The 12,013-nt window shown below is 41.3% G+C and overlaps 1 protein-coding gene across 10 annotated transcripts in view; it reads left to right on the forward strand.

Annotated features, from left to right (window-relative positions):
• Positions 1 to 616: 616 nt before the first annotated feature.
• Positions 617 to 12,013, forward strand: part of LOC133236571 (zinc finger and SCAN domain-containing protein 23-like) — a 49,805-nt gene continuing 38,408 nt past the window's right edge. For 4 of the 10 annotated variants that reach the window (XM_061398675.1, XM_061398673.1, XM_061398674.1 and 1 more), the window contains exons 1-5: positions 617 to 1,123; positions 4,444 to 4,697; positions 6,056 to 6,462; positions 6,709 to 6,856; positions 7,211 to 7,837. In XM_061398675.1, coding sequence (XP_061254659.1) covers positions 4,508 to 4,697; positions 6,056 to 6,462; positions 6,709 to 6,856; positions 7,211 to 7,824 — 1,359 coding nt within the window. In that variant the 5' untranslated portion in view covers positions 617 to 1,123; positions 4,444 to 4,507 and the 3' untranslated portion in view covers positions 7,825 to 7,837. Of the gene's footprint in view, positions 1,124 to 4,443; positions 4,698 to 5,989; positions 6,463 to 6,708; positions 6,857 to 7,210; positions 7,838 to 12,013 lie in introns of those variants that run through there. The other 6 variants (XM_061398670.1, XM_061398676.1, XM_061398672.1 and 3 more) reach the window with 5 other exon arrangements.

A 12,013-nucleotide genomic window follows, 5' to 3' on the forward strand; every position in this document is an offset into this window, starting at 1 on the left:
AAAAGAAATCTGTGACGTTGTATTTGAATTGGAAATATTTTATAAAATCCTTATCATATGTATATTTTATTCCAGCCCTAAGGTCTAGTGATGACTTTGCAGGTGGCCATAGTGGTAAAGAGTCCACTCGCCAATGCAGGAGATGTAAGTGACGCGGGTTAGATCCCTAGGACAGGAAGATCCCCTGGAGGAGGGCCGGGCAACCCACTCCAGTATTTCTGCCTGGAGAATCCCCAAGGACAGAGGAGCCTGGTGGGCTATAGTCCCTAGGGTCGCAGATGAGTTGGACGGTAGTGACGCGACTTAGCACGCACGCATGTGTTACTAAAAAAAAGGGGGGGGGGGTCTAATGATAGGGATACTGGGATACTGATCTATCCCAGTAGCAATGAGTTTATTATTCAAAATTCAGATCTTAGTTTCTGTATATCATTCTACATTAAAAGGAACCACAGCTTCACGGAGCAATGGAGGATTCCAGGTCTAAGGCAGGAAAAGTATAAAATGAGCCTGGAATATCTTGTGCTAGAAAATAAGGTGCACACAAAGCTTTCTTTGCAGGAAATAGTAATTGATAAATGTAGACAGAATGTGCCTTAGGTTTCGATGCTGGGAGGGATTGGGGGCAGGAGGAGAAGGGGACGACAGAGGATGAGATGGCTGGATGGCATCACTGACTCGATGGACGTGAGTCTGAGTGAACTCCGGGAGTTGGTGATGGACAGGGAGGCCTGGCGTGCTGCAATCCATGGGGTCGCAAAGAGTCGGACACGACTGAGCGACTGAACTGAGCTGAAACGGATATAATTATACCAAACCCACAGGACTGTTATGCAGAATAAGTGAGTGAGTACGTGTAAATGAAATAGTGTACAGAAAACACTGTGTTGGACAGTTATTGTATTACCCCACCCCCAGCCCCTTGAAAGAGACTATGAAAGCCAGCGCCTCCCTACGCCTAGCAGGGGATTCAGAGCAGCGACCACAGAGGTGTGAAAACCTCCGGGCTTACTAGAAGGAACACACCCTGAGAGCCGCGGTGTGACGCACTTCCGGCCTTTGTAGTTTATCGTTATCCAGGCTGAGATTGTCAAGGATTCGAAGGTGGTGCCGCGGCTGCCCGGTGAGCTTCGGAGTCGGGCTACCGCAGGGCCTTTGAAAAGTCCGGACTGTGCGCTGTGACTCTGGACTGGGTGTGGGGAGGAGGCAGCGGGTCTTCTTGGCCAGGGCTTGGCTGGAAAGGTGAGGGGCAGAGGAGGCTGCCCCGGAACCTGCAAGGGCCTTGTTAGTTGAAAGTCAGCGTCCGTGTCCCCACCCCCATCCCCTTCGTCTGTTCCTGAGCCCTTCAAACACTTGGTCCTAGCACCGGTGTCCTTCAGAACTCTCTTTCCCTGCATCCTAGGATAAGATTAGGTTCCGATAGCCAGAATGGTTTGTATTTTCCCACGGCTGCCATTCTATACTGGGGGCTTATTTTAAACAATGAGCACTATAGTTTTATAACATTGCCACAGCCTCTTTTAGTCTGATTCACTCAAGAATGTATAGGCTCTTGCCAACTGTTGATTTAAAACAAAACAAAACACGAATATTTAAATAGCACTTACATGTCCGCCAGCACTGTTCAAAGCACTTTCCCGATATTAACTTAGTTCTAGTAACTTTATGAGGTAGACACTAGTAGTATGTTACTTCCCCGTCCCGCCACCTTTTTTTCTTTTTTAAGGCCCAGGAAGAAAATGAAGTTGAGTAACTAGCCCCGGGTTTTACAGCTGGTAATGGGGTGTACTCAGGATTCACATCCAGGGAGTCTGACTTCAGAGTCCATTTTCTTAAACCCTTTGCCGTGCTGGCTCAGCTCTTTTTTTCTGTATTAGCTTTATTGTAAGGGAAGTGAGTTCCCTTATTTGAATATGGTGCTACCCCTTTTACACCTTAGTAATCTTGAACTTCTAGTTAGGATTTAAGTTTAGAGAGAGGAATATACTCGAGGACGTGTGCCGTCTGCAAACCTGATGAAGCAGCCATTTCATTTGTGTGTGTACACCTGTTTTCCCACCCACTCGCTGGTGTTGCGCTTTGATCAGTAGAAAAGATGACAGAGAAGAGGGAAATTGATCTCAGTGAAACTGAGTCAAGATTTGAAACACCATGGACCAGAATAGCACCAGGTGGCGCTAGCGGTAAAGACCCTGCCTGCCAATGCAGGAGACATTAGAGACTCGGGTTGGATCCCTGGGTTGAGATGACCTGGGGAGGGCATGGCAACCCACTCCAGCAGTCTTTCCTGGAGAGCCCCATGGACAGAGGAACCTGGCAGGCTGCAATCCATAGGGTCGCAAAGAGTCAGACACACTGAAGCGACTTAGCACCCGTGCATATCAGAAATGGTTTTCTGTTGGCAGAGCTCAAAGCTTCAGTTGCATTGTCTGTGAACAGAAAAGCTTTGACTTGAAACCAAGATGAGTAGGTAGCAAATAGGGAAAAGATATTTTTCAGGGGCCTGAAAAGTTGACTAAACAAGTGGTTGTTTATTCCTTTGAAACCAATCTTGGTTAATTGAGTAATTTGTACCCCAAAACTTTCTCACCCTAAAACAAGCTCAGCAGACCTGGTTCATGCTACCACCATCTCACCCCTGAACTATTACTTTAGCTTCTCTTCCTGCTTCTGCTTTCCCCATAGTCTTTTGTAGCAGCAGCCAGTTATGTTTTTATATTAAAACTGAGTAAAATTTTATCACCCCTCTTGCTTGAAACTTCCAGTAGCTTTCCTCGTCTCTTAGAGTACAAGGCAGAACCCTTATAATGGCTTTTCATGATCTGTTCCTAACCTGACTTCATCTCCTGTTCCTGTCTTGTTTGCCTTCTCTCTTCTAGCCACATTGGTTAACTAACTGTTCCTTGAAAAATGCATACATGCTCCTGCCTCCAAGAACTCAGTGTTCCCGTGCATGCAACAGTCTTTCTCCAGATAGTTCCATGATTTGCTCCTCACTTCCTTCAGGTCTCTGCTCAAATAATAGTTTATCAACAAGGCCTTCCTTGACTAACCCACATAAAATAGAAACCTTTCTTCCCTCTTACTATATCCTTTACATTTATTGTTCTGCATAGGATTTATCACTACTTGACATACATTTAATTATCGTCTGGCCCCTCTGACCCCCTTTTGTCCTCCTGTCTCCTTCTTCCCCCTACATAGAGGAGAGATAGTGGTATAGTGATTGAGAATATGAATTCTAAAGGTAGGTTTTCTGGGTTTGAATTGCAGCCTCACCACTAACTACTTGTGACGCTTTGGGAGAATGATATAGACTCTTTATGCCTCAGTTTTCCCATCTGCAATATGGGGTTAATAATAGTACCTTAACTCATGGTTGCTTTGTGGATTAATTGAGTTAATATATGTAAAGCATCTAAAATGGTGCCCAGTACATTAAAAGCACTGTAAATGTCAATTATTGTTATAAGACTGTAAATTCCTTGAGGTGAAAACTGTTTTTGTTTGTAGCCCAAAAGAGTACCTGGAATATGGTAGGCTCTGAGTAAATATTTGCTGAATGAATGAATTGGCATATGAAAAGTTCAACAGAAAAAGATAATGTGGTCAGAGTGGTGGTGAGTTGGGGGAAAACATGAATTCAGGGATCCTATCTTTTGAGTAGAAACTGTCTCCACTCTTCCTGAGGTGGTCTATAGAAGTCAAGCAAGCCAAAGATGTTAGAAATTTGTGAAGGGATAATGTTCACAGGTTACTCAGAAGGATGCTGTCTCATACCAATGTGCTTTTTTTTTTTCTTTGATGACTATAACCAATAGTGGCAATATGAATTTAACTTTTCTTTTAGTTGTAGTATGATCAATGTTCACTAACAACTTAAATAATCTATCCTTAGTTTTTTAAATTTTGTGATGCCTGCCAATACTTATGAATGATGTAGGGTTATTTCTACAGTGAATTACAGTAATTTTACTTAAAATTAGAACAAAAATATTTAAAAAACTATAAGTCATGATCCCTATGTGGGTCGTGTAATCTATATAGTGGGTTATGACCAGAGTTTTTTGTTTTTTTCATTTTAAAAACTAGGATTTTAAAAATAAGAGTATATATCACATAAGGTAAGTATACATGGTATTTTGTAAAAAAAAAAATTATTTCCATTTTTGTGTTTGTGTATATCACACATGCACAAGCATATACTCATATGCACATGTATATGTGTTCTGGGTCATAATATAAAATATTTCTTACTAAAGGCCCTGGTCAAAAAAGTTTGAAAGCCTGTGCCCAAGAATGGTGCTTGGAAATCACTAGGTCACATAATTATTTTTCTTTCAGAAGATTGCCTGTCCTGATTAAGATTGTTCATAAGGTTAAGTGGTCATAGACATTTGTCTCTTTTTTAAAAAAATATTTATATATATTTCCCTGTTCCAGGTCTTAGTTTCAGCACACGTGATCTTTGACCTTTGTTGCAGCATGCAGGATCTTTAGATGTGTCATGTCGAATCTAGTTTTCCAACCAGGAATCACACCCAGGCCTCATGCATTGGGAGTATGGAATCTTAGTCACTGGATCACCACTGGAAATTCTGACATTTGTCTCTTTATTAGCACTTATTTTACATACAGTTGCCCACTCTCCATCCTTGAGGAGCTTCAAAGAGAAACAGTTTCCAAGAAATTAAAAGGTAAGAAAGAGCTAAAATTCTGTATTTTAAAAATAGTAAAACTAACATTTCCTTCATTTTACTATCTATGAGCCAAGCCCACTCCAGTTGACTACTTTCTGATTCTTTTGCCATTGTGTTTAGATCACTAGGATATTCATTTAATCTTTCAATAAAATTTATAAGAAAAAATATTTGAAAATTTTATAAGAAAAATAGTCATAGTAGTGATTAATTTTTTAAAAAAGATTATTTATTTATGACTGCTCTGGGTCTTTACTGCTGCATGCAGGCTTTCTCTAGCAGTGGGTGAGGGGGCTGGTCTGTAGCTGTGGTGCCCAAGCTTCTCAGTTCTATAGTTTCTCTTTTTTGCAGAGAAATGGGCTTCAGTAGTTGTGGCGCTTGGGCTCCATAGTTGTTGCTCATGGGCTCTAGAGCACAGGCTCAGTAGTTGTGGCCCACGGGCTTAGTTGCTCCACAGAATGTGGGCTCTTTCTGGACCTGGGATTGAAACTATGTCCCCTGCACTGGCAGGCAAATTCTTTGCCACTGAACCACCAGAGAAGCCCCACAGTCATGGTAATTTATAATACTTTAGAGTTTACCAAACTGCCTGCTTCTTTGTGCTCTGTATCTGTGCTCTTATTTAATTTCTATATCAACCTAGAGAGGTAGACAAGGTTGGCTTTAGGATTCCTATGTTATAGATTAAGTAGACTAAAGTGCAGAAGGTGAAGCCCAAGACTGTGGAGGGAGTACCTGGGGATCAGTCTCAATTCCAGGTTTCCCTGCTCCAAGCAGGCATCTCTTTCCTCCAGACCTAACGTGCTTCAAAGAATTCAGCTTCTTTTCCCCAGGCACATTTTTGTTTTTGTTGTTCCTCATTCTATTTATTTATCTTCTTTACTTTCTCTCCCTACTCCTTTTTCTTTCCTTTTTCTCCTTGATTCTTAGTGTCTTCTGTGACATCTTGGAACCAAAGTGTTTGTTTACCTCCATTCAACTAAAAACTGCCTGAGTCTAGTATCTTGCCATTCAAATGGAAACCCAGGATATTCAAACTGATTTATTTGAGCTGATTCATTCAGGATGATCAAACAGTCCCTTCAATAAATCTCAGGGAGGGGGCATTGTTTTGGTTTTGTTTTCCTTCCTATATTACCTTCACCAGTATTTGCTTAATCATTATCATTATTATTATTAATCATGCATTCATGTTCTTCATTAGAGTTACTGATTTGGGTGTAAATACTTCCAGTGCCTACCAGCAAAAAGAATTTTCTTCATTTTCTTTCCTGCAAATTATTTTTTAGATTTTGGGATTTCCAGAAGAAAAGATCAAGAGGGAATTATTAAGATTAGATTCTTTTTCTGAATAGCCACAGCCTTGGCCCTTCAGACTCCAGAGATGCACGAGGGACTTCTAGCAGTGAAAGTGAAAGAGGAAAAGGGGGACCACACAAGAATGGGCCAGGAACCTGGCCTGTCAGGAGATAACCCTCATACCAGGGAGATCTTTCGTAGACGCTTCAGACAGTTCTGCTACCAGGAGACACCAGGGCCCCGAGAGGCTCTTCGAAGACTCCAGGAGCTCTGCCATCAGTGGCTGAGACCAGAGATGCACACCAAAGAGCAGATCCTGGAGCTGCTGGTGCTGGAGCAGTTCCTAACCATCCTGCCCGAGGAGCTCCAGGCCTGGGTGAGAGAGCACCGCCCAGTGAGTGGAGAAGAGGCAGTAATTGTGCTGGAGGATTTGGAGAGAGAGCTGGATGAACCAAGAGAGCAGGTGGGAAGAAGGGAGAACAAGGATTTGTGCTTGTATGGTGAAGCATGGGGTTTCAGTGCAGTAAGAGGAAGAGGAGGAAAAGATGGATTTCTTTATACCTGACTTGATCTGTAATAGAGTCTTTAATCTCTCCACCTTTTCTCTTTGCCAGTTTCTTGATCCATCTTTTCCTATCCATTGATCCTGAGAAGGCCTTGCAGTATCTTCTCTGATATTTGGTTTCCAATTGTCCTTAATTTTTGCCAGGTCCCAGCCCGTGATCATGAACAAAAGGAGCTTGTGAAGGAGAAAGCAGCTCTAGGAACAGCCCAGGAGTCATCAAGTAGCCAGCTCCAAACCTTGGAAGAGCGGCCTCAGTGGAACTTGAGAGGGGTGGGCCCGATTCAGGAGATTGGTGAGGATTAGAATTTGCTCAGGAAGCCTAAGTCATTCCCCGAATGGTCATCAATTCAGCATGTTTACTTGTTGTTTACTTTGGGCCCGGCATTGTGCTGGGTACTGGAGAAGCAGTGATGAGCAAGGTAGACATGGTCCTTGCCCTTAGGGAGTTTACAGTCTGGTGGGAGAGGTAGACAATAAACAGGCAATTGTGATACAGGGCATCTTCTCACTGAAGCCCAAGTATAATTGTTAAGAGTGGGAAAGTAAATAGAAAACATGGTTGCTTGTCCCCTTCCACCCACTCTCCTGACCAGTATTTTCCTTTCTTTGGGAACACAACATTCATGTAATCCATTTATTATTTCAGACAATGAGACTGGAACTTGGAATGTGGAGTTAGCTCCAAAGAGGGAGCTGTCTAAAGAAAAGAAATCTCTTGTGGAGGCACCTGAAAAACTGAATGGTGATACTATTCCAGTGCCTGAATATGGAGAGACCTGTGACCAGGAAGGTAGACTGGAGAGGCAACGGGGAAGCTCTTCAGTGGAAAGACCCTATGTCTGCAGTGAATGTGGGAAAAGCTTCACCCAGAATTCCATCCTTATTGAGCACCAGAGAACGCACACGGGCGAGAAGCCCTATGAGTGTGATGAGTGTGGGCGCGCCTTCAGCCAGCGGTCAGGACTGTTCCAGCACCAGAGACTCCACACTGGGGAGAAGCGCTATCAGTGCAGCGTTTGTGGCAAAGCCTTTAGCCAGAATGCTGGGCTTTTTCATCATCTCAGGATCCACACGGGGGAAAAGCCTTACCAGTGCAATCAGTGCAGTAAGAGCTTTAGTCGACGTTCTGTCCTCATTAAGCATCAGAGAATTCACACTGGAGAAAGACCTTATAAATGTGACAAATGTGGCAAGAACTTCATCTACCATTGCAACCTCATCCAGCATCGGAAAGTCCACCCCATGGCTGAATCCAGCTAGCTCCTTGGAACAGGTAGGGCAACATTTCCTGATGCCAGACTGCTGGGCAGGGAAGCCAGGGTCCTGGTTCTTACTTTGTCCCTGAGAGAACAATAGTATTAATAATTTAATCCTCTAGTAATACGAAGCTCCAGAGAAAGCCAGTGAAAGTGTCCTGATTTTTAGGCTGAGATCAGATCAGTCACTCAGTCGTGTCTGACTCTTTGCGGCCCCATGAATCGCAGCACTCCAGGCCTCCCTGTCCATCACCAACTCCCGGAGTTCACTGAAACTCACGTCTGTCAGGACGTCATTATCAGTCAGTAATGCCATCCAGCCATCTCATCCTCTGTCGTCCCCTTCTCCTCCTGCCCCCAATCCCTCCCAGCATCAGAGTCTTTTCCAATGAGTCAACTCTTTGCATGAGGTGGCCAAAGTACTGGAGTTTCAGCTTTAGCATCATTCCTTCCAAAGAAATTCCAGGGCTGATCTTTAGAATGGACTGGTTGGATCTCCTTGTAGTCCAAGGGACTCTCAAGAGTCTTCTTCAACACCACAGTTCAAAAGCATCAATTCTTCGGCGCTCAGCCTTCTTCACAGTCCAACTCTCACATCCATACATGACCACAGGAAAAACCATAGCCTTGACTAGACGAACCTTTGTTGGCAAAGTAATGTCTCTGCTTTTCAATATGCTATCTAGGTTGGTCATAACTTTTCTTCCAAGGAGTAAGGGTCTTTTAATTTCATGGCTGCAGTCACCATCTGTAGTGATTTTGGAGCCCAGAAAAATAAAGTCTGACACTGTTTCCACTGTTTCCCCATCTATTTCCCATGACGTGGTGGGACTGGATGCCATGACCCTTGTTTTCTGAATGTTGAGCTTTAAGCCAACTTTTTCACTCTCCACTTTCACTTTCATCAAGAGGCTTTTGAGTTCCTCTTCACTTTCTGCCATAAGGGTGGTGTCATCTGCATATCTGAGGTTATTGATATTTCTCCCGGCAATCTTGATTCCAGCTTGTGCTTCTTCCAGTCCAGCATTTCTCATGATGTACTCTGCATAGAAGTTAAATAAGCAGGGTGACAATATACAGCCTTGACGAACTCCTTTTCCTATTTAGAACCAGTCTGTTGTTCCATGTCCAGTTCTAACTGTTGCTTCCTGACCTGCATACAGATTTCTCAAGAGGCAGATCAGGTGGTCTGGTATTCCCATCTCTCTCAGAATTTTCCACAGTTTATTGTGATCCACACAGTCAAAGGCTTTGGCATAGTCAATAAAGCAGAAACAGATGTTTTTCTGGAACTCTCTTGCTTTTTCCATGATCCAGCGGATGTTGGCAATTTAATCTCTGGTTTCTCTGCCTTCTCTAAAACCAGCTGGAACATCGGGAAGTTCAGTTCACATATTGCTGAAGCCTGGCTTGGAGAATTTTGAGCATTACTTTACTAGCATGTGAGATGAGTGCGATTGTGCGGTAGTTTGAGCATTATTTGGCATTGCCTTTCTTTGGGATTGGAATGAAAACGGACCTTTTCCAGTCCTGTGGCCACTACTGAGTTTTCCACATTTGCTGGCATATTGAGTGTAGCACTTTCACAGCATCATCTTTCAGGATTTGAAATAGCTCCACTGGAATTCCATCACCTCCACTAGCTTTGTTCGTAGTGATGCTTTCAAAGGCCCACTTGACTTCACATTCCAGGATGTCTGGCTCTAGGTCAGTGATCACACCATCGTGATTATCTGGGTCATGAAGCTCTTTTTTGTACAGTTCTTCTGTGTATTCTTGCCACCTCTTCTTAATATCTTCTGCTTCTGTTAGGTCCATACCATTTCTGTCCTTTATCGAGCTCATCTTTGCATGAAATGTTCCCTTGGTATCTCTGATTTTCTTGAAGAGATCCCTAGTCTTTCCCATTCTGTTGTTTTCCTCTATTTCTTTGCATTGATCGCTGAAGAAGGCTTTCTTATCTTTTCTTGCTATTCTTTGGAACTCTGCATTCAGATGTTTATATCTTTCCTTTTCTCCTTTGCTTTTTGCTTCTCTTCTTTTCACAGCTATTTATAAGGCCTCCCCAGACAGCCATTTTGCTTTTTTGCATTTCTTTTCTATGGGAATGGTCTTGATCCCTGTCTCCTGTACAATGTCACGAAGCTCATTCCATAGTTCATCAGGCACTCTATCTATCAGATCTAGGCCCTTAAATCTATTTCTCACTTCCACTGTATAATCATAAGGGATTTGATTTAGGTCATACCTAAGGTCTAGTGGTTTTCCCTACTTTCTTCAATTTAAGTCTGAATTTGGCAATAAGGAGTTCATGGCTGAGAGAAGCATAGTATCTTAAATACAACTGTCAAAGTCTCTTTGGTCAGTGACATCCATAACTTTGCAACACTGACTGTTATTGCATTGATTTCATAATTTCATACATATCTGTCCAAAAAGTTTTCTAGATATGCTTCAGGAAAACTTTATCCTAGTTTTTTAAAACTTATTTTAAGTCTTAAAAATTATATGCAACCTGAATACAAAAAGTCAAAGGTAGTATTTAAAAATTAATTTAAAAATAATTTCCATAAAATCTATAATATAAACTATTAGATTAGTTTCTATTTGCATAAGATAGGAAAATTTGCCTTTTAACCTACAAAAGGGGGCACTTGGATCTTTCCATACACAAAAGGCTTTTCCCTGTAGAGGTTTAGTAACTCAGCCCTCAGTTAAAAACCAAGAAATTGATTATTAAAAATCTGATATCTCACTTAAGATCTTTGTTGTGAAAATATAGGTCTAACTGTATTTTTGCTGTGACTTGAGCATTTTGGGGTTTTTATTTAGCCTTTTGTTAAGGAAAATTTCAGACATATACAAAAGTAGAGAGAAAAATATGATTGGTCTTCCATGCTGATTGCTTTTTATAGCCTCCATGCTTCTCAGTGCTATTTATTGATTACTACCAAAGTAATACATTAAAAAACTCCTTTCCCTTAACACTGAGTGTTACGAAGCTTTATACTAAGGCCAGGAGACAAAGAAGTGGAATATCTACGGTGATAACAATCTGGATTGGAATATTATATACACATGCAGGTAACTTAAGAGTAATAGAACACAATAAGGGACCTCAGCGTCATTTCTGCATGCCCTTTATTAACAGATATGGATACAGAAGCTCTAGAAGTGACTGTGTAACATCACACAGCTAGTTAATGCAGCTGGAACTAGAACCCTCTCTCCTTACTCTTAGTGCAGTGCTCTTTCTGCTGAGCCATCGGAAGCATTGTATTGCCATATGCAACTTAGAGCACTTACAAGGCATTACAATTTTGCTTTTTAGCTCAACAAACCTGCCTGTTTATTTGTTTCAATAGATGTACAGCCTATTTAATTTACAGTGGAGTCCCAAGAAAGATTCCTCCTACTTATTTCTCATTTGAGGCATTTCATTTATTTTTGTAATGAGTGATTATTTTTAACTTTAAATTTTAATTTACTTAGAAGGAGTTTTTAAAAAAGATAATTCATTCTGCACCTGGTTCTAATATCAAAACAACATTAAAAAAGGTCCCTATCTTTCCCCTTGTAGGTAGTCATTTAACTAGTTTCTTAATACTTTTCAGGGTTTCTTTATGTAAATACAAGAAAATATGAATATAATTTTATTCCCTTGATTACGCAGAATGATAGCATACTATTCACACCCTTCTACATCTTGTTGTTTTCATGAAACAGTGTAATCTTCAGATATTTCTGCCTTATAACAGCAAGCTTCCTTACTCTGTTTACAAGTTGGTGATATATCATTTGTTGGTGCTGCACAGTTCAATGTACTCCTACAGATGAAAAATTGCTACTTCAGAATGTTGTATATTGTTTTATTCTTTTCCCTAGTTTGGTCCAAGTCAAACTCTTTCTGTTTAAAAGCTAACAACCTCCACATGAGCTAGAAAACAAGATTTGGATGATAAGAAGTGCACATGATGCTTATGTTGAGAAATGAAGTTATAAGTGATGTTTTTTATTTCATGTATTTTGTTCTGTTATATATTCTTAAACCTAACATTTCAAACTGTTAGTGTCACTACCTGTGACTAATTGTATGTATTATCAACAATTTTAGAAGAAGAAAACCTTAAATTTCCTCAAGAGTATATAGTTTATTGTGTCTTGAGGTTTAAATTCTTATCCAACAGAAATAC

This window comes from Bos javanicus, chromosome 23, assembly GCF_032452875.1.
Source record: "Bos javanicus breed banteng chromosome 23, ARS-OSU_banteng_1.0, whole genome shotgun sequence".
NCBI lineage: Eukaryota > Metazoa > Chordata > Mammalia > Artiodactyla > Bovidae > Bos > Bos javanicus.